Genomic DNA, 23,307 nt, shown 5'->3' on the forward strand with positions numbered 1-23,307 from the left:
TATTACCCCTGTAAAAAGGGAGATATATAAAACATATATAAAATAATAATGATAAGATTTGTTTTTATATGTTTCTATATAGCTAAAAATCAGTGTTCTGCTCCTTGATTGATTCTCGGTATTGAGCTATGAGCGTTTTTGTTAACTTTTCCCATATTCAATTATAATGGACTAAATATTCTGTAATATGTATTACTTGTAATTTAGTCCATATCTGTGTAATAATAGTAATGTTACAAATAAAAAATTCTTATCTATCTACCATCAGACAGGCCGTTAGATTGTTGCCCATTCCAGGCACTTAAAAAATGCTTTGTGTAACTCGCTCAAAATTTGAATCCTATAAGTTGTTTTGACTTAGTATTGTCCAGCCCAGTTTCTGGACCATTCTTCTCAGTTAAATATGCATTACGAATCAAACGGACGTCTGGCAGATCGAGATGCTGGCAGATGTACAGCTAATATGCATAAATTGGGGGGAAACTCACACTCACTTGTACAATTGTACATTGCGACGCATCACCACACTTATTACATGTTTTATACAATTACCAGCTGTTTGCCGCGACTTTGTCTGCTGTTTTTTGATAATTATCTCCGTCCTCGTGGTACATGATGGCGTCGCTTGTCAAATTGTTTTATATCTAAATGTCGTTTAACTAAAGTTAGTAATTCGTTTTATTGCAATTGGGTAAGGTTACAACAAAATACCAGAGTCTGCTATAAATCTGTTTGAAAAAAGATTTGAATGACATTCAAATCTTATTTATATAAAAAAACATCTATTCAAAAGAGCAACACACAAGTTTCTTGCTCATTCTTCCTGTGATGAATCTGCATTCCGAATGAGTGGTAGAATCAAAATATGACTATTCAAAAGTGTAATGAGTTTATTTGAATAAAGATTATTTCTATTTCTATTTCTAAGTGGACCAATTTTGATTAATATCTTTATTTAATTTAAATAAAAGCTGGTGCTTCGATTATTATATTATACATGACAGTCTGTTAGGACTCTTTTAACAACATTAACATTCAGGCTCATTGGGCTCCCTAAAATATGGTCGAGCGCAGTGATGGCTGGCTCATCCGTCATACTCGTGAACGAGTGCTGCTTGTAGGGATTGGTCTGATCTAATCACTACGACTGATTTTCTCTTATTTAGTTGCTTAACCAGTTGGTTGTATATTTAATATTTTTTCTATTTGAGTATTTAATTGAATTAGTGCCAATTGGTAGTTTGTATTCACACACTTCAACTTAAAATATAAACTAACAATAAAATTATTTAAAAGAGCAACAAGCATGTTTCTTGCTCGTTCTTGTGATGAGACAGCATTCCGAGTGAGCGGTAGATTAAAAAAAATGTGATGACTACTCAAAAGTGCTTCAATATAATTTATTTGAATAAATTATTTTCTATTCTATTCTATTTTAAATCTACCATAACACAATTTGTCAGGGTCGGTGGTCTAGTGGTTTAGCACTCCGATGGTCGCGGGTCCGATTCCTCGCACGGTATTGTCACATGTATTCATCAGAAATTGTTTGTATTGACCTGTATGTTTTCTATACATATTGTATGTATTTACAAAATAATGTATTAAATATATCTGTCATCTAGTACCAATAACAAACTCTGCTTATCTTGTGTTAGATGGCGCTATGTGAATTATTAAAAAATAATGCATTCAGCAGTTCAATCATATAGATAAAAATTCGTGTTAAAAAAAGTAATTCAATTGAGTTTCTTGCCAGTTCTTCTCAATTGGATCTATATACCAAACTAGATGGTAGGGAAAAAAAAATTATAATGTAAAATACTTGACGTTCATAAGCGGCTAAAATGTCCTACATGAATAAATGATTTTTGAATTTGAAATTGATAGAGTAACAGACATACAGACAGACTAGAATTCAGGACATTAGCACTAATACAGAGTTATTAGTCGTTGATTGCTTTTCAACTGTATTATTTGCAAAAAAAACTCCAAGCGTGGGACACAGTTGGAATTTGTCGTTATCGAAAAGAATCATCAAATTTTATCTAAAAATAGCGAATACCTGTAGCGGGCCTGGTCTGTTCTGGTTACGGACACTGATTCAATTATTTCCTTCTGACAAAAACGCAATAGCATATAATATACTAGCTACTCGCCTCGGCTTCGTACGGGTGTACATGTATTATATATATAAACCTTCCTCTTGAATCACTCTATCTACTAAAAAAAACCAGTTTAAAATCCCTTGCATAGTTTTAAAGATTTAAGCATACATAGGGACGGACAGACAGCTATATGAACTTTGTTTTATATGTAATGATGTACGTTGTCACTCCATTCTCTCTAATTTAATTAAAAATGAATCTCTATTTTTATTGGAGAATAACAAGAGATGTGTTTCTTGTCATTTCTTAGAAGGAAAGCTCTCCGAACTGACAATAGATTTGGAATTCAAATTCAAAAATCATTTATTCATGTAGGACACATAGCCGCTTATGAACGTCAAATTGTTTACATTATATTTTTAATTTTTTCCCTACCGTCCAGTTCAGTATATAGATCCAATTGAGAAGAACTGGCAAGAAACTCAATTGAATATATTTTTTTAAAAGCCTGTTTATTTACAATGTATATTTATATAGGTGTCTATGTCTAACATTAAATGAGAATCCCTTGCATGAACAACTATTGCCATGCACGCTTGTCAATCAAGTAATCGTTTAGTGAGTAATAGGCTTTGCTCAATAAATATGATTTAACATAGGTGTTGAATTTATTTAAGAGTTATTCCAATATTTTGGGTCGGCAACGCGCACGGCACCCCTGGTGCTTCAGGCGTCCATAGGCTACGGTAACCATTTACCATCAGATGGGCCGTATGCTCGTTTGCCACCATAGTAGTATAAAAAAAAATCTTTTGGTATCTTATTGTAAATTTTTATACCTATTCCCATAAAAGAACTATGGACTTTTTCTAAATGATACTTGGGGGATGGGGGAGGGGGGGTTATTATAAGAGATCAGCAAAGGAACATTTAAATGTAGTCTCTGCCTTTTTAGTAAGTTGCAAAGTGAAGATAAAAATATCAAAGTAGTGGGTTTACCATAAACTGGACAGGAAAAAAGCGTCTGGTGGGTTTACCCAGTACCGTTCTCAACTGTATGATAAGAAACCGTTACGTTACCGTGCACCGTTTGATATTATGTTATCAGCTACTTTAAAAGAAGAGGCATTCGGTACAACAGTATTTTTCGGCAAATTCTGCAACGAGTCCATCTTTTTTTTTTAATTATTTATGTCAGGGTACCAGGCCCATATAAATACCTTATAGACTAATATACATCTATATATATATAGAGGTATTCAGTACAACTGTATTTTTCGGCAAATTCTGCATCGAGTCCATCTTTTTTTTTTTATTTATTTATGTCAGGGTACTAGGCCCATGTAAATACCTTATAGACTAATATACATCTATAGATATAAATTAATTGCAGTTCGTTAGTCTCGCTAAAACTCGAGAACGGCTGAACCGATTTGGCTAATTTTAGTCTTGAAATATTCGTGGAAGTCCAGGGAAGGTTTAACGGTGATAAAATATAAAGAAATTGCATGTAAAATAGTAAAAACAACTTCATTTTCCCATACAAACTGCTGATACCTGTCAGGGTGCGTTCAGAAATTTATTGCGTAACTAAACTTCAAGAACCCTTTGAGATATTTAATTTTGAGGTGGAACTGATTTCGCAGTGTCAGCTAGTATGAAATAATATAAAATTAAGATGCTGAAATTGTCTGTGTGATCACGGCACTGGTGACTGCAATCTGCCACGGTAGTGGTAGGTAGGTAGGTAGTAGTCTACACCCACCTTTCGGCCAGTAGTCTAGTCTAGTAGGTTTTTTTTTTTGTAATTGTTCTAAGTGTGTATGTATGTATATATATATATATATGTATATGAGTGTGTGTGTGCATATGTATATGTATATATATGTGTAAAATGTACCTTTGCCAAATGTGTAAATGTAATAATGGTTGCCACTAAATGTTTTTCTTTCTTTCTTTCTTTCTTTCTTTCTTTCTTTCTTTCTTTCTAGTCCTCCTTCATGAAGGTGGGCAGCATGTTAATTTTATTGCAATATGTTTCCCACGTATTAATTTAAGTTGTAGGTTATGAATAAACTTAAAAAATCATTTTCTAAAATCAAACCAGTCATTATGTATAAGTCAAAATGTGAGTAAATAACTCACATTCTTTGCTATTTACGACGTAAAAAATTATCAATCTTTGTTTGGTGAAGAAGCCAGCAGAGAAGAACTGGCGAGTAACTAAATTGCTGCACATTATGATTACTCATTTTTTTGTGTAACTTTGAATTATAATGTGTGCATAATATAATGGTGTGCATGTATTATATACTTCCTCTTGAATCACTCTATCTATTAAAAAACCGCTTCAAAATCCGTTGCGTAGTTTTAAAGATCTAAGCATACATAGGGACAGCTAGACTAGCTCAAACTCGATGTGTTGGCCCGGGCCAGACACATCGGAAAGTAGCCAATTTAAACCAGCTTGGCGGACTGGCTTCCGGAGAGAGGCAAGGACCCATATGGACAGGCAGACAGCGACAGCGACTTTTTTTTGTACTATGTAGTGATAATAATGTCGAAAATATGCACTGCATCATGCACGGTCTTCTTCTAAGTAATAAGTAATCGATTTAATAATATATAGAAGTCCATATTATGAGCAATTATATATTGTATATTCACTAGAAGTAATAGAGATCCCTATAATAATTGCAGTCGTGTGAATTCCAGGCATGTTGCGAATAATTATTTAATATGAATAATTATAGCAGTACCTGTGCGCGCGATTTCATCCGCGTGAAATTTATAGCCTATATGTTATTATGATGTATAATAATATAATAATCTCAGGACAATTCACACAGCGCCATCTAGACCCAAGTTAAGCCAGCTAAAGCTTGTGTTATGAGTACTAGATAACTGATACATAGATATATTTTTTTGTAAATACATACATATTATACATAGACAACACCCAGACCGATACAAACAATCATACTCATGAATATAAATGTTTGTCCGTGCGAGGAATCGAACCCGCGACCATCGGACGTAAAGCGGTGTGCTAGACCGCTAGACCACATAGGCTTCCCCCAAAGATCTCCACTACGATCGGTCCTGCGCTGCTCGCATCCAATGCCTTCCAGCGATCTTGACCAGATCGTCGGTCCACCTTGCTGGAGGCCTTCCCACGCTGCGTCTTCCAGTCCGTGGTCGCCACTCGAGGACTTTACTGCCCCAACGGCCATCTGTCCTACGAGCTATGTGCCCTGCCCATTGCCACTTCAGAGTCGCAATTCTTCGGGCTATGTCGGTCACTCTGGTTCTTCTGCGTACAAATGGCATTTCCGAACCGATACGATATTGAAATATTCAAGAAAAGAGCTTATTCCTTTTTAAACGGCCGGCAACGAACTTGCAATTCCTCTAGTATTGCGGGTGATTATGGGCGACGGTAATCACTTACCATCAGGTGAGCAGCAGCTCATTTGTCCCCTATGCTAAAAAAACTAAAGGATTGAGGTTCAGTCGCCAAGTAGTTTGCATTGTAAACTGCTACAGTTTAAATGAAAATTACAAGATAAGTAAGCATACCATCTTCAAATACAAAAATTATTTATTCATGTAGGACATTTTAGCCGCTTATGAACGTAAAATTTTTTACATTATGATTTTTATTTTTTACCTACCGTGGATGTGGATGATATGAATGTGGATGGATGTAAAGGGAGGGGACGCCCTAAGAAAAGATGGATGGATTGTGTGAAAGATGATATGACTAAAAGAAGAGTATGTTTAGATATGACGACCGATAGAGAGCAGTGGAAGAGAATGACATACTGCGCCGACCACAAATAATGGGATAAAGGCAAGGCAATGATGACCTACCGTCCAGTTCGGTATATAGATCCAATTGAGAACTGGCAAGAAACTCAATTGAATACCTTTTTTTTTTATAGTCAGTTTATTTACAATGTATAGTTATATAGGTGTCTATGTCTGACATTAAATGAAAATCCTGTGCATGAACAACTATTGCCATGCACGCTCGTCATTCAAGTAATCGTTTAGTGGTAGTGGTAATATACATATAAGTAATCGTACGATTACTTTCGGTCATAGATTTGATTTTTTGCATGTTACGAACATTCATGAGTATGATTGTTTGTAGTCGTCTGGGTGTTTGTATGCATTTACAAAAATGTATCTAAATATATTTATATCAGTTGTTTAGTACCCATAACACAAGCTCTGCTTAGCTTGGTCATAAATTATAGTAATGGAAACCTAATGTTGTAAACTGGAGTGCCCTGGTAATCAGTGCACATTACCGGCGTAGTATCGCTTGAGTGCGCATTGTGCAAACGTCCTCGGGTCGTAGCACACGGCCCGCCTTGTGCCTATCAAGTGACACTAGTGACCAGTTTAAACTTCCAGGTCACATGCAATTTTACAACATCATATGTTAAGCAGTAATTGCACAAGCGGCTTATTGGATAATAATTGAAATTCAAATTATCTTTATTCATGTAGATCTATTACAGACTCTTATGATAAGTGTTACGGGGCAGCAGCAACGAGAGACTAATTTCTTCTTTCACTTATATGTATTTTTCACTTCGAGCATCTAAACCGAACTGGTCTATGCACACAATATGGTGGTTCTTTTTAAAGTCAGTAGGTAGGTGGGACTGTTATGGTCAAATCAGAACTTATATCTTGTACTCAATAATGAACATGATTATATCAAACTTCTAGAACATACATTTTATGTCATAATTATAATTAGATTTAATCTTTACTATTTATATATTTACTTTACAGTTTATAAGTATAAATAATATTAATTAAATAAAAATATATTGTGGTGGTTATCTCATTTAAACCAGATGGCGTTGTAGTCGCTGAAATCTGCTTTAGCGGGGCACGCTGGCGAACGGTTGCCGTTGGCGGTAACATATCAAATCTACTGTCAGTTCGGAATGATTTCGAGATGAGAAGAACTGACAAGAAACTCAGCTCGTATTCTTTTCAAATTAATATTATATTATACATGTTTACAATAATATAGGTTAATTTTTAAATTCTAAGTTGGGAGAATAGACTGACGTAATATAATGTAATAAAAATACCATTTTTATGATCCATATTATAATTGCTTTATAGACTGTCGCTGTCGCTGTCTGTCCCTATGTCTGCTTAAATCTTTAAAACTACGCAACGGATTTTGAAGCGGTTATTTTAATAGGTAGAGTGATTCAAGAATAGAAGAATAGGAAATAATTTATTCAAATAAACTTACATTGAAGCACTTTTGAATTGTCATCACATTTTTTTGTAATCTACCGCTCATTCGGATAGCTGTCTCATCACAAGAAGAACGAGAAAGAAACTTGTTTGTTGCTCTTTTAAATAATTTTATTCTTACTTTACAATTTAAGTTTAAGAGCAAGGTTTATATATATAATACTGGTACACCCGTGCGAAGCCGGGGCGAGTTACTAGTTACATAATATAAAACAAACCCGGCGCTGTATGTTCGTTTATATCTTTTAAATGACGCAACGGATTTTAATGCAGTTTTTAGCAATAGATAGAGTGATTCAAGAGGAAGGTTTATATGTATAATATAGTATAGAACAAGCCGAGGAATTCAAAGATTTGTAATCCATACGTGCAACGTCGGGACGGGTCGTTAGTATTTATTACCTAAATTAGTTGTCTCAAGATTTTATTTAAATTGCAAGGTCAAATATCTTACAAACCTGGTTTGTCTGGACAAATCGTGTAACTGAATTGTAAAGCAGTTAGCCTCTACCACTTGATCTGAAATTTAGCATATATACGTTTAGTTTGTATGCATGCATTGTTGGTTATGTGCCGTTATTCTGAATCCAATATGGCGGGCTTAATAACTTAATTTTTTTTTAATATATTTTATATAAGTGTAGTTGATATGGCCTCGATGGTCTAGCGATTTACATACCGCCTTCTGATGGTCGCGGGTTCGATTCCTCACGCGGCACAAACATTTGTGTTCATATGATTGTTGGAATCGGTCTGGGTTTTTTTATATATATCTATATATACTAGCTGTACCGGCAAACGTTGTTTTACCTTAAAATAAAAATAAAAATTTAGGGGTGGACTACCCCTAACATTTAGGGGGATGAAAAATAGATGTTGCCGATTCTCAGACCTACTCAATACGCTCACAAAATTTCATGAGAATCGGTCAAGCGGTCGGAGGAGTATGGGAACGAAAACTGTGACACGAGAATTTTATATATAAGATCTGCGGAAATTTGGACGAAATATAAATGATATAAGTGATCCCTTACATGAAAGTCAAGTGTTAAGTCGAAATAATTTACTGCCCACTATTTATTTTTATAAATATTTATATTTTTGATATTCTAGAATAGAATAGAATAGAAAATAATTTATTCAAATAAACTTACATTGAAGCACTTTTGAATAGTCATTACATTTTTTTTATCTACCGCTCGTTCGGAAAGCTGTCTCATCACAAGAAGAACGAGCAAGAAACTTGCGTGTTGCTCTTTTAAATAATTTTATTATTACTTTACATTTTTAAGTTTAAGTGTGTGAATACAAACCACCAATTAGCACTAATTCAATTAAATACTCAAATAGAAAAAATATTGAATATATAACCAACTGGTTAAACAATTAATAAGAGGAAATCAGTCATAGTGATTAGAGCAGACCAGTTCCTACAAGCAGCACCCGTTCACGAGTATGACGGATGAGCCAGCCATCACTGCTCTCGACTATATTTTAGGGAGCCCAATGACCCGGCCCACCACGCCGCCACAAGTCTGGACATTTTAGTGAGCATGACTACTCAAAACACTAAACCACGTCAAAGCTACTTTCAATTGCCATCTGATAGTTATAGTATTCACATTTTACATTAGAATGCATGCGGCAATCAATACAAAAACCGCTACGCTTTCATATTTCTAAAATCAATCAATTAAATCTAGAAAGCAATGAGAAAATTAAATTATAACGTTGTATGCTAATAAACTAATTATTCTCTTTTTATATGTCACTTTTTGACTGTCGTGCGACCCATCTTGTGACATACATATAAACACGAAAAATTATTCTTCGTATGTCTGCGATGAACTCCTAAACTACTGAACCGATTGCAAATTTGATTTGCACATTGTGTGCAATTTGATCCAACTTGAAAGATAGGTTAGCTTATATATCAATTTATAGTCGCAATATTATTTTATTTAAGAACCTCACTATTTATTTTTATAAAGATTTATTGTACTCTACTATTTCTTTAGTAATAAGTATAGTATATGTAAGGAGCCAACAGAATGTCAGCGCTGCAGAGTTATCTGTAGCATTATGCTGAGTTGGCTACCTTTTCACTTTTGCGGCACATAAAGTCACCTACATTTCTTTTACTAATTCGTGTTTTTTCTGTATCTCATGTATGTTATGTTTCTGTAATTGTGAATAAAGAATTTATCTATCTATCTAGTCTCTTTTTATATGTTACATTTTGACTGTCGTGTGTCCCATCTTTTGAAATACGATTAATTTCTTCTTTTTATTGAATAATTATTTAGTGATCCCACTCGAGTTACATCTTTATAAAAATTACATGTCGCATTGTCTGCCCGCGATGGACTCCAAGCTATTGAACCGATTGCAAAATTGATTTGCACATTGTGTGCAATTTGATCCAACTTGACAGATAGGATAGCTTACATCTCAATTTATAGTCGCAATATTATTTTATTCAAGAACCTTAGCCACAGCAACGCGTGGCCGGGTCTGATAGTACGGTATATACGCTAGAATTTACTTATATGTATCTACATTAAAGAGATGGTACATAGTACATTCATTAACTCCCCAAGCCTTTGATGAACGTACGGACGGAACTATTTCCATTTCAGCTATTTGTATATATCTATAGTGAAAACTTTAACTAAACAGACGGTATAACACCTGCAAACATAATGCAGTGCAGTTGTAATTATAATTATGCATTTTGCGTGCATTCCCGCGCCCTCTAGCTCCCCCTAGCTCCTCCCTCGCGCCCCCGTGCACCGTCACACGTGTCACACTCCCGTTTCCCCGTCCCCCCCGTCCCTGCCCTCGCTCCGTACACACCTGCACAAAAATTTATAGAATAAAATGCGACCTAGACACATAGGTCTTTTTTTTTATAGAGATTTTTTTTATATAATCTGCACCCTACAGTTGAAACAGCTTACAAAGCAAGCTGCTTGCGGCTGATATAGATGCATGATTACAGATATTAACCATTTTGATTGGACAGTAAACAATAAAAAAACGAGTACGCCCTCAATCCAACATCGACCTACATGTGATCTTTATACCTACATTTCAATGTCAAATAAAAATGTTTAGACTTAAGTTTATTGCAAAGAAGACGATGCAATTGCAATTTGACGACGTCGGTGGTCAAGCGGTCTAGCACACCGCTTTACGTCCGATGGTCGCGGGTTCGATTCCTCGCACGGCACAAACATTTGTATTCATGAGTATGATTGTTTGTATCGATCTGGGTGTTTTCTATGTATAATATGTATATATTTACGAAAAAAAAATCTATGTACTTGTATCAGTTATCTAGTACCCATAACACAAGCTTTAGGTAGCTTAACGTGGGTCTAGATGGCGCTGTGTGAATTGTCCTGAGATAAAAAAAAAAATAGTACGTACTATTTGATATATATATGTATCTACAATTCTACACATTTACCTAGGTGTTACATATGCTAAATATGAAAAAACCCGAATATTATCCCATTCGGGAATTTTCCCCGGGTTTTTTCCCTATTTTTCCCCATATTGGGTTTTTTTCCGGGCAAAATACCATCTCTACAGCGGTTTCACCCGCGTTAAATTTTAATAAAAAAATATAGTATATATGTTATTCTGATGCATAAGCTATATTATTGTTAAGTTTCATCAAAATCCGTTCAGTAGTTTTTGCGTGAAAGAGTAACAAACATCCATACTCGCAAACTTTCGCGTTTATAATATTCTAACTACCCACCCTATAAACCTTCATATAAACCTTCCTCTTGAATCACTATCTGTTAAAAAAAACCGCTTCAAAATCCGTTCTGTAGATTTAAAGATTTAAGAATACATAGGGACGGACAGACAGCAACAACGACTTTGTTTTATACTATGTAATTATTAAGATATTAAAGCACTATTGAATAGTTATATACGTTTTAATCTATCGCTCATTTGGAAAGCTGTCTCATCACAAGAAGAACGGGCAAGAAACTTGCGTGTTGCTCTTTTAAATAATTGTTGTAACTTTACATTTTTAAGTTGTAATGTGTGAATACAAACTAATACTAATTCATTAGAGGAAAGAAATCTACAAAATTAATTATCTATCTTGTAAGAAACAACACCCCAGCAAAAAGATTAAAAAGATCAAATATCCTTGAGCTGGATGAAAGATTTCTAGCTAGCTGAAACATGGGGACCTTGTCAAAGGATAGAGATCCTCCCACGCCTACTACCAACAACTCACCTGCTTATAGTACCAGTACTGATTGCAGATACGTAACTACAAAAAAAAAATCTTGTAAGAAACATCACTAACAAAAAAACATCATCATCATGATCATAACCCATTATTGTCCTACTACTCGGCATTGATCACTGTATAAGAGAAGGATTTTTTGCTTAATATTAATAAAACTAGTGACCCGCCCCGGTTTCACATGGGTGCTCATTGCTTCGTAAGTTTATTATTATATTGGTGTATATGTAAATTTAGTAGTATATAACCTATATCACTATGGAATAACATACTTTTATAGCGGTGAAAGAAACTCTGAAATGATTGCAGTGGCTCTGGAGTTTGTTTTTGTCATAAAAATATCCGCTCTCTCTCTCTCTGTCTCTCTCTGTCTCTCTCTCTCTCTCTCTCTCTCTCTCTCTCTCTCTCTCTCTCTGTCTCTCTCTCTCTCTCTCTCTCTGTCTGTCTGTCTGTCTGTCTGTCTCTCTGGAGATGGTGGTAGAGATTTTTCAAGGAGGCCTTTCAGGAGTGGATGTCTTCCGGGCTGAAATGATGAAAGAGATAGAAAGCGGATTGATGCATGTGACAGACTATCACATCAGAGCTGCTTCGATTTTTTTAATAATAATAATAATAATATATTTTGTTTATTTTTTTATAATTTATTTTGCTTTCATTTAACATCTGTTGTAGATCAATGCGAAGTCGGGGCATGTTGCTTGTATATTGTACATAAATTAAAGTGAAAAGTTTATATTTAATGTAATATAATAAAATATGTTGTGCTGTAATTAAACACTTTAGGATTTATTTAACCTCTCGAGCTCTTAGGCATCATATGGAAACAAAAATGTGAACAGACAAACAGATATGGGACTAAACGGCCAGTCCGTTTAGTTTTGCCATCCCTGTAATGCACAATAAAGATTTTTTAAAATTTTTGTTACATTTGTTTTAATTTGCCTCCCTATATATATATACCAGGATATGCCACGGTAACTGGTTGCACGCAGAGTAATGAAGCTGATTACCACTGCAGCTGAAAAAAAATCATCATATACACTGATTTATAAAACTTAGGTAGATTGTAGATAGTCTTCCAAAATGTTGCCTACTTCCTTAAATGCTATTGATGAAATTAAGAGTAATCTTTAATATACCTCAGAAAAATGACCCTAAAGGGGGTCAGATGTCGCTGTATTCTGTACTTACAATAGTATCAAGACAGCTTCCTTGACCACTGTAGCTTGAAGGTTTTTGAGCAAAGCACAGCAATCTGTCACATGAAGTGTTTAAGTCGAATCGTCTGAAACACGGTAGTATTGATTCTAGTGTTAATAAGTATCAGGCCAACCGTATGCTTGATTTCCACTCTCATATAGAGACTCGTCTGCGTGGGTACATCAATATCACCTATTTCATCAATATCACCTATATAAGCAGCTTGTTTTGTAAGCTGTTTCGACTGTAGGGTGCAGATTAGGCAAAATTACAGGATAAATGACTGAATAGAGAGCCATTACAATTGAAAAAAATGCATGGTTTAAATCAGTGGTTCCCAAACTTTTTTGGGTCGTAGATCGCTATGTTTTACGGTTTTGGGTAGACCCCCCATTCTTACCTGGTATTGATTTTTTGTAAATTTCTAACTGTAGTAAAGTTTAGTGTTGAAAACTTAAAGTAAAAACAACAAGATGACCGCTATCATAGACCCCTGGAGGTCGATATAGACCATTTTGGGAATCACTGGTTTAAATTAATCACGTTATGTGATATAAAAAGTATATTTATTAGACAGACGCTCACAACTCGTCCGTTCCGTGCACAGGCTGCTCGTATAATGACCTTTTTGGCCTAGTCACTGTTCACAGGCCGCCATCTTGTGAAAAATGATAACATCTTAGTAACAGCTTCTTATTGCAAATGTTTCAGAATATCATGGTCAAGGTATGGACGCGGGCGGGAACAATTTTGACTCCGGTAAGTTTCTACCCTTTTTATGTACCCTTGAAGGGTAAAAGTAGATTTCTCTTTTATAATACGTAATAATAGTAAGGTAAGAAGGGATGTAAATGGAATAGGGAAGAAGCAGTATTTTTTTATAACACGGGACAAACGAGCATGCGGCTCACCTGATGGTAAGTGATTACCGCCGCCCATGAGCACCCGCAACACCAGGGGAATTGCAAGTACGTTGTCGGCCTAGATGATGATGATGATGATGAATACGTAATAATAGATCATATCAATATATTTATTTATTTATTTCAAATTCAAATTCAAAATATCTTTATTCATGTAAGTCTATTACAGACTCTTATGATATGTCAAATCTACCGTCAGTTCGGAATGATTTCGAGATGAGAACTGACAAGAAGCTCAGCTCGTATTTTTTTTTAAATAAATGTTGTACATATTTACAATAATACAGATTTATTTAAATTCAAATTTGGGAGAATAGAGTGACCAGTGATCTGCTTTATTGACCGCAAAAATTGGTACAAAAGGAGGACTTAATGATATAGCATTCTGACCCAGTCAACCTTTGGGATCTGCAGAGATACTTGAATGCGGCTATAAGAATTATAATAACAAAATATATATAAATACGTACATATAATATACTAGCTGTTCCCGCGACTGCATCCGCGTGGAATTTTACCTTACTTTTCTAAAATAAAAGCAGCCTAAAGAACTAAAAAATATTTTGTTCGTCTTAATTTATTCGTTCCATTAGGTACGGATAGGTTCAAACTAATACATCCTGCATCATCCCTTATTTTATCCCCATGGGGGTTGAATTTATCAAAATCCTATTTAAGCGAACGTCTTCATCATAGTAGCTCCAATCTTTAATTTCAGTTCAGTACTTCAATCAGTCGAAAATCTAAGAAGATTTATACAAACTTTCATCCCCTATTTTATCCCCTTAGGGGTGAAATTTACCAAAATCCGAACTGACATCATAAGAGTCTGTAATAAGACCTACATGAATAAAGATATTTTGAATTTGATTTCACTGAAGTCGAGTCTTCTCGAAGGTTCCTTAAATGTATATGACTATGATAATACTATTCTATAATTATTCTATTATTAGATATTTTTACGATATTAAAAACTAAGGGAATGGCAAAGAAGCTAACAACCACCTGATGGTAAATGGCAACCGTCGTCTATATACGTGCTCGTCGTCTGATTACAAAAGCAATCGTTATAAAAGAATCATTCCATAGTATAAAATAAAGTCGCTGTCGCTGTCTGTCCCTATGTATGCCTATATCTTTAAAACGACGCAACGGACTTTGAAGCGGTTTTTTTTAATGGATAGAGTGATTCTACAGGAAGGTTTATATATATATAATACGTGTACACTCGTGCGAAGCCGGGGCAAGTAGGTAGTAGTTCATAAATCAAATAGAATAATTAATTCTGAAACTACTGAAGCGTACGAATCGTAGCATAATTATGTTGTAACATAACTTCCTCGTGCAACGTCGAGCAAAGCAAATTCCTGTTTTATAACAGAATAGGCGGGAGTTACGTCAACGATGGGCCTCGTAACTAGGGCTGCCAAACTTTAAATGTAATAGCCTATTAACAAAAAAAGAAGAATAACCTGGACAATTCTTTGGGGGAGGCCTGTGTCCAGCAGTGGACGTCTTCCGGGCTGCGATGATGATGATGATGATGAACCTGGACAATTCTTTAGTCGTGCACGCCTATGTGCGTGAAAGCCTGTCAGTGGCTTAGTATGACGTTTATAGCGATTTTATTTAAGTACTAGCTTTTGCCCGCGGCTTCGCTCGCGTTAATTTATCCCCTTAGGGGTGAAATTTATCAAAATCCTTTCTTAGGGGATGCCTACGTTAAAGTAGCTTTATGCATGCAAAGTCTCAGCACGATCGGTTTAAAATTGACATAGTTTCATACAAAGTTTCATCCCCTATTTTATCCCTTTGGAGGTAGAATTAATCAAAATCCTTTCTTAGCGGATGCCTACGTCATAACGTCTACCTGCATGCCAAAAATTCAGCCCGATCCGTCCAGTGGTTTGGGCTGTGCGTTGATAGATCACTATGTCAGTCACTTTTGAGTTATATATATTTAGATAGTCAGCATTGGTTTTCCTCAAATAAATAAAATAAATGTTGGCATCCCTGCTCTTACGTTGTATGAATGCTTAATTAGAAATCGGAATATACATAGTCAATTACATAACAACATATGCACACGATTGTGTTTTATAATATGATTTGATTGCCATGAAACGTGAGGGCATCGCGGATTAGTGGTTAACTTGTCTGGCTTTGTATTGGAACTTTACCAGTTCAAATTTGGCCGATATGAAAATATATTTGTTATGTTATTTATTAAGATTCGGGTGATAGAAACGCTGATAACAAACTGAAATTAGTTTCGTTCAAATGAATAAATATGTATTGATTGGCTTTGAATTAAAATTATAATTGAAAACATTAGTGGTTTCTGTGGTCTAGTGGATTACCACACGGCTTTACTCCTGATCGGGGGTTCGATTCCTCGCACAGTGTAAACATTTGTATTCATGAGTATGATTGTTTGTATCTATGTATGTATGTAGTAGGATTGTTTGACTACCCTATCCAGGATAAAAGTCGTGTAATTTCATTTTGTCTTATTTTGTACTAGCTACTCACCCCGGCTTCGCCCGGGTATACATGTATTATACATATAAACCTTCTTCTTAAATTACTATTGAAAAAACCGCTTCAAAATCCGTTGCGTAGTTTTGAAGATTTAAGCATACATAGGGATGGACAGACAGCGACAGCGACTTTGTTTTATACTATGTAATGATATGTAGAATACACCCAGACTAATACAAATAAACTCATGAGTACAAACGTTTGTATTGTCCGGAAATCGAACCCGCGACCATCGGAAGATGGGGCAATATGTGAATTTAATTCGTTATAGTACAAAGGTGGTCACTGATTGATGATGTGCTTGGCTTCCAGGTCAGCAATCACAAGAGCAGGAGTTGGCGACGAAGATGCTCCAAATTCAGTCCAAGCGTTTCTACCTGGACGTGAAGCAGAACCGGCGAGGCAGGTTCATCAAGGTTGCAGAGGTTCGTGATATTATTTTATTTAGAACACTAACTGTCACCAGCGTTTTGGTCCTATTGCATTTTTTTTAGTTTGAATTAAAATAATTCTATAATAAAAGTGGTCTAAGTTACTCTTTATAACGGTAGCTATCTGCGAGTGAAAGTCTCGTCAAAATCGGTCCAGCAGTTTCAGAGATTAGCAAGAACAAACATACAATCAAATTGCTAGAGCGTAAACACGAGTGGAAGAACTTCCCAAGCTATTGTCGCTGCCACTCGCGCTGCTCGGCGCTCTCTCGATTGTCGGTTTTTCGTGCGCGAGTTAAGGGACTGGCAGCGCGAGTGGCAGCGTGTTTTTACATTCAGCCCTCTCGTTCAGTTGTCGCCCAGCTATATTTCCAGCAGCGCGAGTGGCAGGGGAAGCGGCTGAATGTAAACATAGAGATATTACATTTTATATATAAGCAAGTGCAGACAGCACTGTGGTGGATGTTTTGTTTTGCATAGTGCGATAGTGATCTTCGATAATATGGCTGCCATAATAAACAAGACTATTTAATGAGGGGGTTATGTAATACTGATAGCGTGCTATCGGACGATTTTACCAACTACAACTATATCTATACATATAAATAAAATTAGCTTTTGCTTCTTTCGCGTTAAGAACTATTATTATTAATTAGGTATACTTTTTGCGGCTTTACTTTTATTTCCTTTCTTAGGAGATGCCTACGTCATAGTAGCTTTATGCATGCAAAGTCTCAGCCCGATCGGTTTAAAATGTCATCCCCTTGGGGGTAGAATTAATCTCTTAGCGGATGTTATATATATTTAGATCCGTCCAGTGGTTTGGGCTGTGCGTTGCTGTACACGCGACTTCGTCCGCGTGGAATTTAACTTAATTTTCTAAAATAAAAGTAGCCTAAGTTACTCATTATTATTATTTTGGCAGGTAGTTGATCTACCTGCCAAAAAAATTCGTCAAAATCGGTCATTTAGATCGGGTCCAATCATGGAGCTGTGTGCTGAATTGACCTGATACATTATTGTTGTTGTAGAGTCAGTTTGGTTTTTTTAACTTTTCACGCATAAACGGAGGACGGATCTTAATAAAAAATTATATGGATTTAGATTGCATCTCGTAGACAAACATAGAACTATCTTTATCTAAAAAAAAGCAGATGAAAGTCGCGGGTAACTGCTAGCTTACATAGCTGGGTTAGTAAAGTTTTCAACGGAGGAGACCTCATGACGAATGACACTTATTCTGTACGTATTTACAAAAAAACAATGTATCTTTGTATTTATATCAGTTGTCTAGGACCCATACACAAGCTCTGCTTATATAAAAATTATTTGTGTGTGTCAGATTGGCGCGGACGGCCGGCGTAGTCAGATCTTCCTGGCGATGTCGACGGCCGCGGAGTTCCGCGACCACCTGACCAGTTTCAGTGACTATTACTCGTCGTTGGGGCCGCCCAACCCGGACACTGTGCCTGATGACGGCAAGCTCAAGTCAGAGATGATGCTCAAGGTGAGGACCACCCACTCTGATACCACCGCCTACTCTCATACCGCCGCTACCCATTCTCATATCACCACCTACACTCATACCACCGCCACCCATACTCATACAGCCACCCACTCTCATACCGCCACCCACTCTCATACCGCCGCTACCCACTCTAAAATCACCACCCACTGCCATACCGCCGCCACCCACTTTCATATCACCACCCATCCTCATACCACCACCCACTCTCCTACCGCCACCCACTCTCATATCACCACCCACTCTCAAACCACCGCCAACACGTATACCACTATCCACTCTCATACCACCTTCATCATCACCGACTCTCATGTCATCATACAAGTATTAGCGGCATATGAGAACTTAGTCCTTCAGATCGGCAACTTATGGGTACTAAGTTCCTTATTACATGATGTACTCACTATCATGTTTATAGGCGACAGCTGTCACTCTCGAGGCAGCTGGGCTGTTAGCATGGTTGCCATTTTCGTCACAACAAAGTAATATGTTATTGATTGTTCGTATTATATAATATATTCAATTCCTATAAAATTTTGCCAAATTTTCTAATTGTTTTCAATCAATAAGTTTCTTTGTTAAATAGGTATCTGTATATATTGGTTATAAATGGATGTCTTAACGTTTTGACTGAGATTAGACGTAAATATGTGTAAAAGTTAATTATGAGTACGGTGTACGGGGCACAGGACAACCGGCGGTACTACCTGGACCTGAAGGAGAACTCCCGCGGCCGGTTCCTGCGCGTGTCGCAGACCATCACGCGGGGCGGCCCGCGCAGCCAGGTGGCGCTGCCCGCCCAGGGCATGATCGAGTTCCGGGACGCGCTCACCGACCTGCTCGACGACTTTGGCGTCGACGACGGCGGGTGAGCACTCACACTCCCCACACTCCTCACACTACCCACACACTCCACCCGGGACGCGCTCACCGACTTTGGCGTCGACGACGGCGGATGAGCACGCACACTCCTCACACTACCCACACACTCCACCCGGGACGCGCTCACCGACCTGCTCGACGACTTTGGCGTCGGCGATGGCGAGTGAGCACTCACACTCCCCACACTCCCCACACTCCTCACACTACCCACACACTCTACCCGGGAAGCGCTCACCGACCTGCTCGACGACGGCGGGTGAGCACTCACACTCCCCACACTCCTCACACTACCCACACACTCCACCCGGGACGCGCTCACCGACCTGCTCGACGACTTTGGCGTCGACGACGGCGGGTTAGCACTCACACTCCCCACACTCCCCACACTACCCACACACTCCACCCGGGACGCGCTCACCGACCTGCTCGACGACTTTGGCGTCGATGACGGCGGGTGAGCACTCACACTCCCCACACTCCTCACACTACTCACACACCACCCGGGACGCGCTCACCGTCCTGCTCGACGACTACGGCGTCGACGACGGCGGGTGAGCAACTCACTCTCCGTACTCTCCACACTCGCCACACTCTTCAGACTAGCCACAATCGCCACACTCGCCACACTCTCCACACTCGCCACTTTCGCCACACTCTCCACACTCGCCACTCTCGCCACACTCTTCACACTCTCCATACTCCCCACACTACCCACACTCCTTACGCTCCCACCAACGATGGGATAAATCAGACAAATTACAGGATTGCAAACGTGTTATCCCACATGATGTATATAGGCCACGCTTGCCACTTACTATCAGGCGGGTCGTGGGCTTGTTTGCCATTTCAATTGCTTAATAATCCCCGCTCAGACGATCTGCTACAGTAATACTATAGCCACTGCACACTTGCTCTTTTATATATGCATTCCTCCCTACACATACCAAACAGAACTGGAAATATAATAAATTCGGTCCATCTTCTCGGCTATTCTGTTATAGCCTTTATCGGTAAATTAATACAATAAAGAATTTACTACGACGATAGCACTAAAGTTTGAAATTGTCTTCTACTGACAAACTAATTAAACATTAAAAAATTGACGATAACAAAATGAAATAAAAATATACGTACTCATCCTACATACGGCACTGTTGCAGTTTCAAAGGCGAGCTGCCTGAAGGGCGCCACCTGCGCGTAGACAACAAGAACTTCTACTTCGACATCGGCCAGAACAACCGCGGCATCTACATGAAAGTCAGCGAGGTGGTACCATCGTTGCAAGTAATTGTAGCGCCGGCGCGGCGCGCGCTCACTACCTCGCTTGCATCCACCACTGCCACTCACTCACTCCCACTCATTGGCTACTCATAGTTAAAAATATAACTCATTACTCTCGAAGTAATCAAATAGAAATGATATTTACTCAAATCTTTTGTGACTTTATGTCATTCAGAATCTTTGTCATTCTCTCTCATTTTGTTTGTCATTGTCACATTCAAGTTACTTGCCCATTCTTCTTCTCTTTAGTCCAAACTAATTACAAAAAGAATGAGCAAGAAACTTGCGTGTTCCTCTTTTAAATTGATAAACATTCCTTCAGTTTGTTAGGCACAAAAAAAATATTAGAAAAGATGTAAAACACAATGCAACCCTTGTTTTAAGTACAGTATAACAGTGGCCGGTGTAAGGTTGTATGCGCGGCGCTGTCGCCGTAAAAATGCATATCATGCGTCGATTTTTGTTGTTTTGTTGTTTTTTTAGCATTATAACTATGTGTTACTGAGAGTAATGTATGTGTAGTTTATTTGTGGATGTTGTGGAAATTTCTATATATAGAGATTCCCAAATAACTTGGGTATATTTGGGAAGCTGCAACTAAAAGTAGTGAACAACCAAATGGAAAAAATCACATCAATTGTTCGACGAAATCAAACAGATCCAACCCTCATTAGGATGACAAAGAACTAAATATATATATATTGTATAGCTACCACTTACTTTTGTCCATCTAGATTTAGTAGATATAATCCACGAAGGTCAGTTTTAGTCTCATTTCTTGTAATCGATGGAGATATTCAGTGGATACAGCAGTAAACATAATTTATTCGTGATTACATCACAGTTGCATGTATGACATAACTAAATGACGTAGTGGAGTAACTTGAAACAGTCATGCTCGCTATAAAGTTCAAACTTGTGGCGGCGTGGTGGGCCGGGTCGATGTGCTGACTAGGGTGCCCTAATCCATCGCGGGGCCCTGGCCGCGTGCCTAATGTGCTCAGTGGGTAATAGAGTAGGGACTAGACTAGACTAGACTAGGGTCCTAATCCATCGTAAGCCCCTGGGCACGTGCCCAATGTGCTCAGTGGGGAAAAGGGGATTGAATATTTTTAATAGTATATAGTGGTATATGTCAAGTCAACAGCGGTTCCTTTTGGTGTAGTGGAACTAGAGGTGAGTGATCTAATCTCATCTGCATCCTTTCAACATTCACTGCTGTTACGCCCGTATAGTATTAGGACACGAGGGATCGTTCCATATACTCCATTTCCAGTTCCATAGACTCGGCAAATGAACTAATAAGAGCGAATGTCGAATTTCAGGTGAAAAGCAACTTCCGCACCGCGATCACTGTCCCCGAGAAATGTTGGACACGCTTCCGCGACATCCTCGCCGACTACTGCGACAAGATGTGTCGCGCTCAGCATCCGCTGGACCAACACCAGGTAACGTCCGCCGCAGATAGCTAATGTTATAAGAAGTAATTTAGACGACTTTTAGAAATTTTATTCAATAGCTACTATCGCTTGTAAGTAATATGTCCCCGGTGGTTGTTGCAGGGCGGCGGACCCCCGGGGGGCGGCGCGGGGGGCGCGGGGGGCGCCGGCGGCCGCGCAGGCTCCTCGCAGCCCGCGCCGGACATAGTCAGTATACCACACTAGTCGTACACGCACACTCGCACGAACACACTCACACACACTCACAGCCGCATACAGACTTGTATACATTCACATACACACATGCACACTCACATATACATATACACACTCACATACCCACGTACACACTCACATATACACATACACACTCACATACCCACGTACACACTCACATATACACATACACACTCACATACCTACGTACACACTCACATAACCACGTACACACTCACATATACACATACACACTCACGTACACACTCACATAACCACGTACACACTCACATATACACATACACACTCATATATCCACGTAAACACTCACATATAGCATGTTTTTACCTTCATTGACTATTCTGAATAGATTTACGCAACAGATGATCATTATTTTTTGTCGAGATTTGAAATTGGAATGAATTTGAAAATGGAATTTGTAAAACAGGATCGGTTGCGGACGTAGGCGTGTACAGGTGCGTGTTGTGTTGTGTTGCAGGAGGCGGGGTGCGGCGCGCCGAGTCGGATTTGATGGTCGGGCGCGCGCGCCGCGAACTGAACGCCGCCCGCGCGGGCCGGGCCCGGGCGGGGCGGGGCGGGGCGCGGCGGGGCCCGGTGGGGCGCGGTGGGGCGCCCCGCCCCGCCCCACCGCGGCCCCGTCCCACCCCGACGTCGGTTCCGCTGTGTTTCCACCCAGAACGCTGACACCCCGTGTACATAGTATTTTATATACGTATCCTAGTATGTTACATATTTAGGCGCTGCGAGTACACGCTCGGGACGTTCCCGCGGTCTCGGACCTCGAAGTTGACGCGTTCGTAGCGCGAGCTACTCTCATCTTTGACACGTTAGTTGTAAGGTAATGTGATAAACACGTTTGAGCTTTATTATTTTCGGTTTCGTTGTATGTAATGTGACGGTGGAGCGCGGCCGCCGCGGTGTCCGCGGACGTGTATACTACTGTGATCCTACCGAGCGATCTGTACTAGCCTCCCGCTCGCGGTCGGGCCCCGCGCGCCCTGCTCTGTCGGGCCCCGCGAGCCCCGTGCGCCCCGCGCTCCGCTCAGCATTCATGTTTGTGGCCTTTTAATCTAAATTATTACTTGTATAGCAGCCCGAGGGCACCTTACTTTCCCGGAACTAACATTTAGACAGCTTTCAGCGTTTCTTTTATTTTACGTTACTTTTTTATT

General features: G+C 38.7%; 1 protein-coding gene across 3 annotated transcripts in view; it reads left to right on the plus strand.

The window, feature by feature from the left end:
* The window catches only part of LOC131842517 (transcriptional activator protein Pur-beta-B), a 44,611-nt gene extending 21,950 nt beyond the window's left edge, over positions 1-22,661 (plus strand). For all 3 annotated transcript variants that reach the window (XM_059191072.1, XM_059191073.1, XM_059191070.1), the window contains exons 2-9: positions 13,588-13,635; positions 16,653-16,765; positions 18,114-18,278; positions 18,986-19,164; positions 20,339-20,462; positions 21,785-21,907; positions 22,022-22,105; positions 22,614-22,661. In XM_059191072.1, coding sequence (XP_059047055.1) covers positions 13,588-13,635; positions 16,653-16,765; positions 18,114-18,278; positions 18,986-19,164; positions 20,339-20,462; positions 21,785-21,907; positions 22,022-22,105; positions 22,614-22,646 — 869 coding nt within the window. In that variant the 3' untranslated portion in view covers positions 22,647-22,661. The remainder of the gene's footprint in view (positions 1-13,587; positions 13,636-16,652; positions 16,766-18,113; positions 18,279-18,985; positions 19,165-20,338; positions 20,463-21,784; positions 21,908-22,021; positions 22,106-22,613) is intronic.
* Positions 22,662-23,307: the final 646 nt, after the last annotated feature.

The sequence above is a fragment of the Achroia grisella genome, unplaced genomic scaffold, assembly GCF_030625045.1.
Source record: "Achroia grisella isolate CSIRO2021 unplaced genomic scaffold, CSIRO_AGI_Agris_v1 utg241, whole genome shotgun sequence".
Lineage (NCBI taxonomy): Eukaryota > Metazoa > Arthropoda > Insecta > Lepidoptera > Pyralidae > Achroia > Achroia grisella.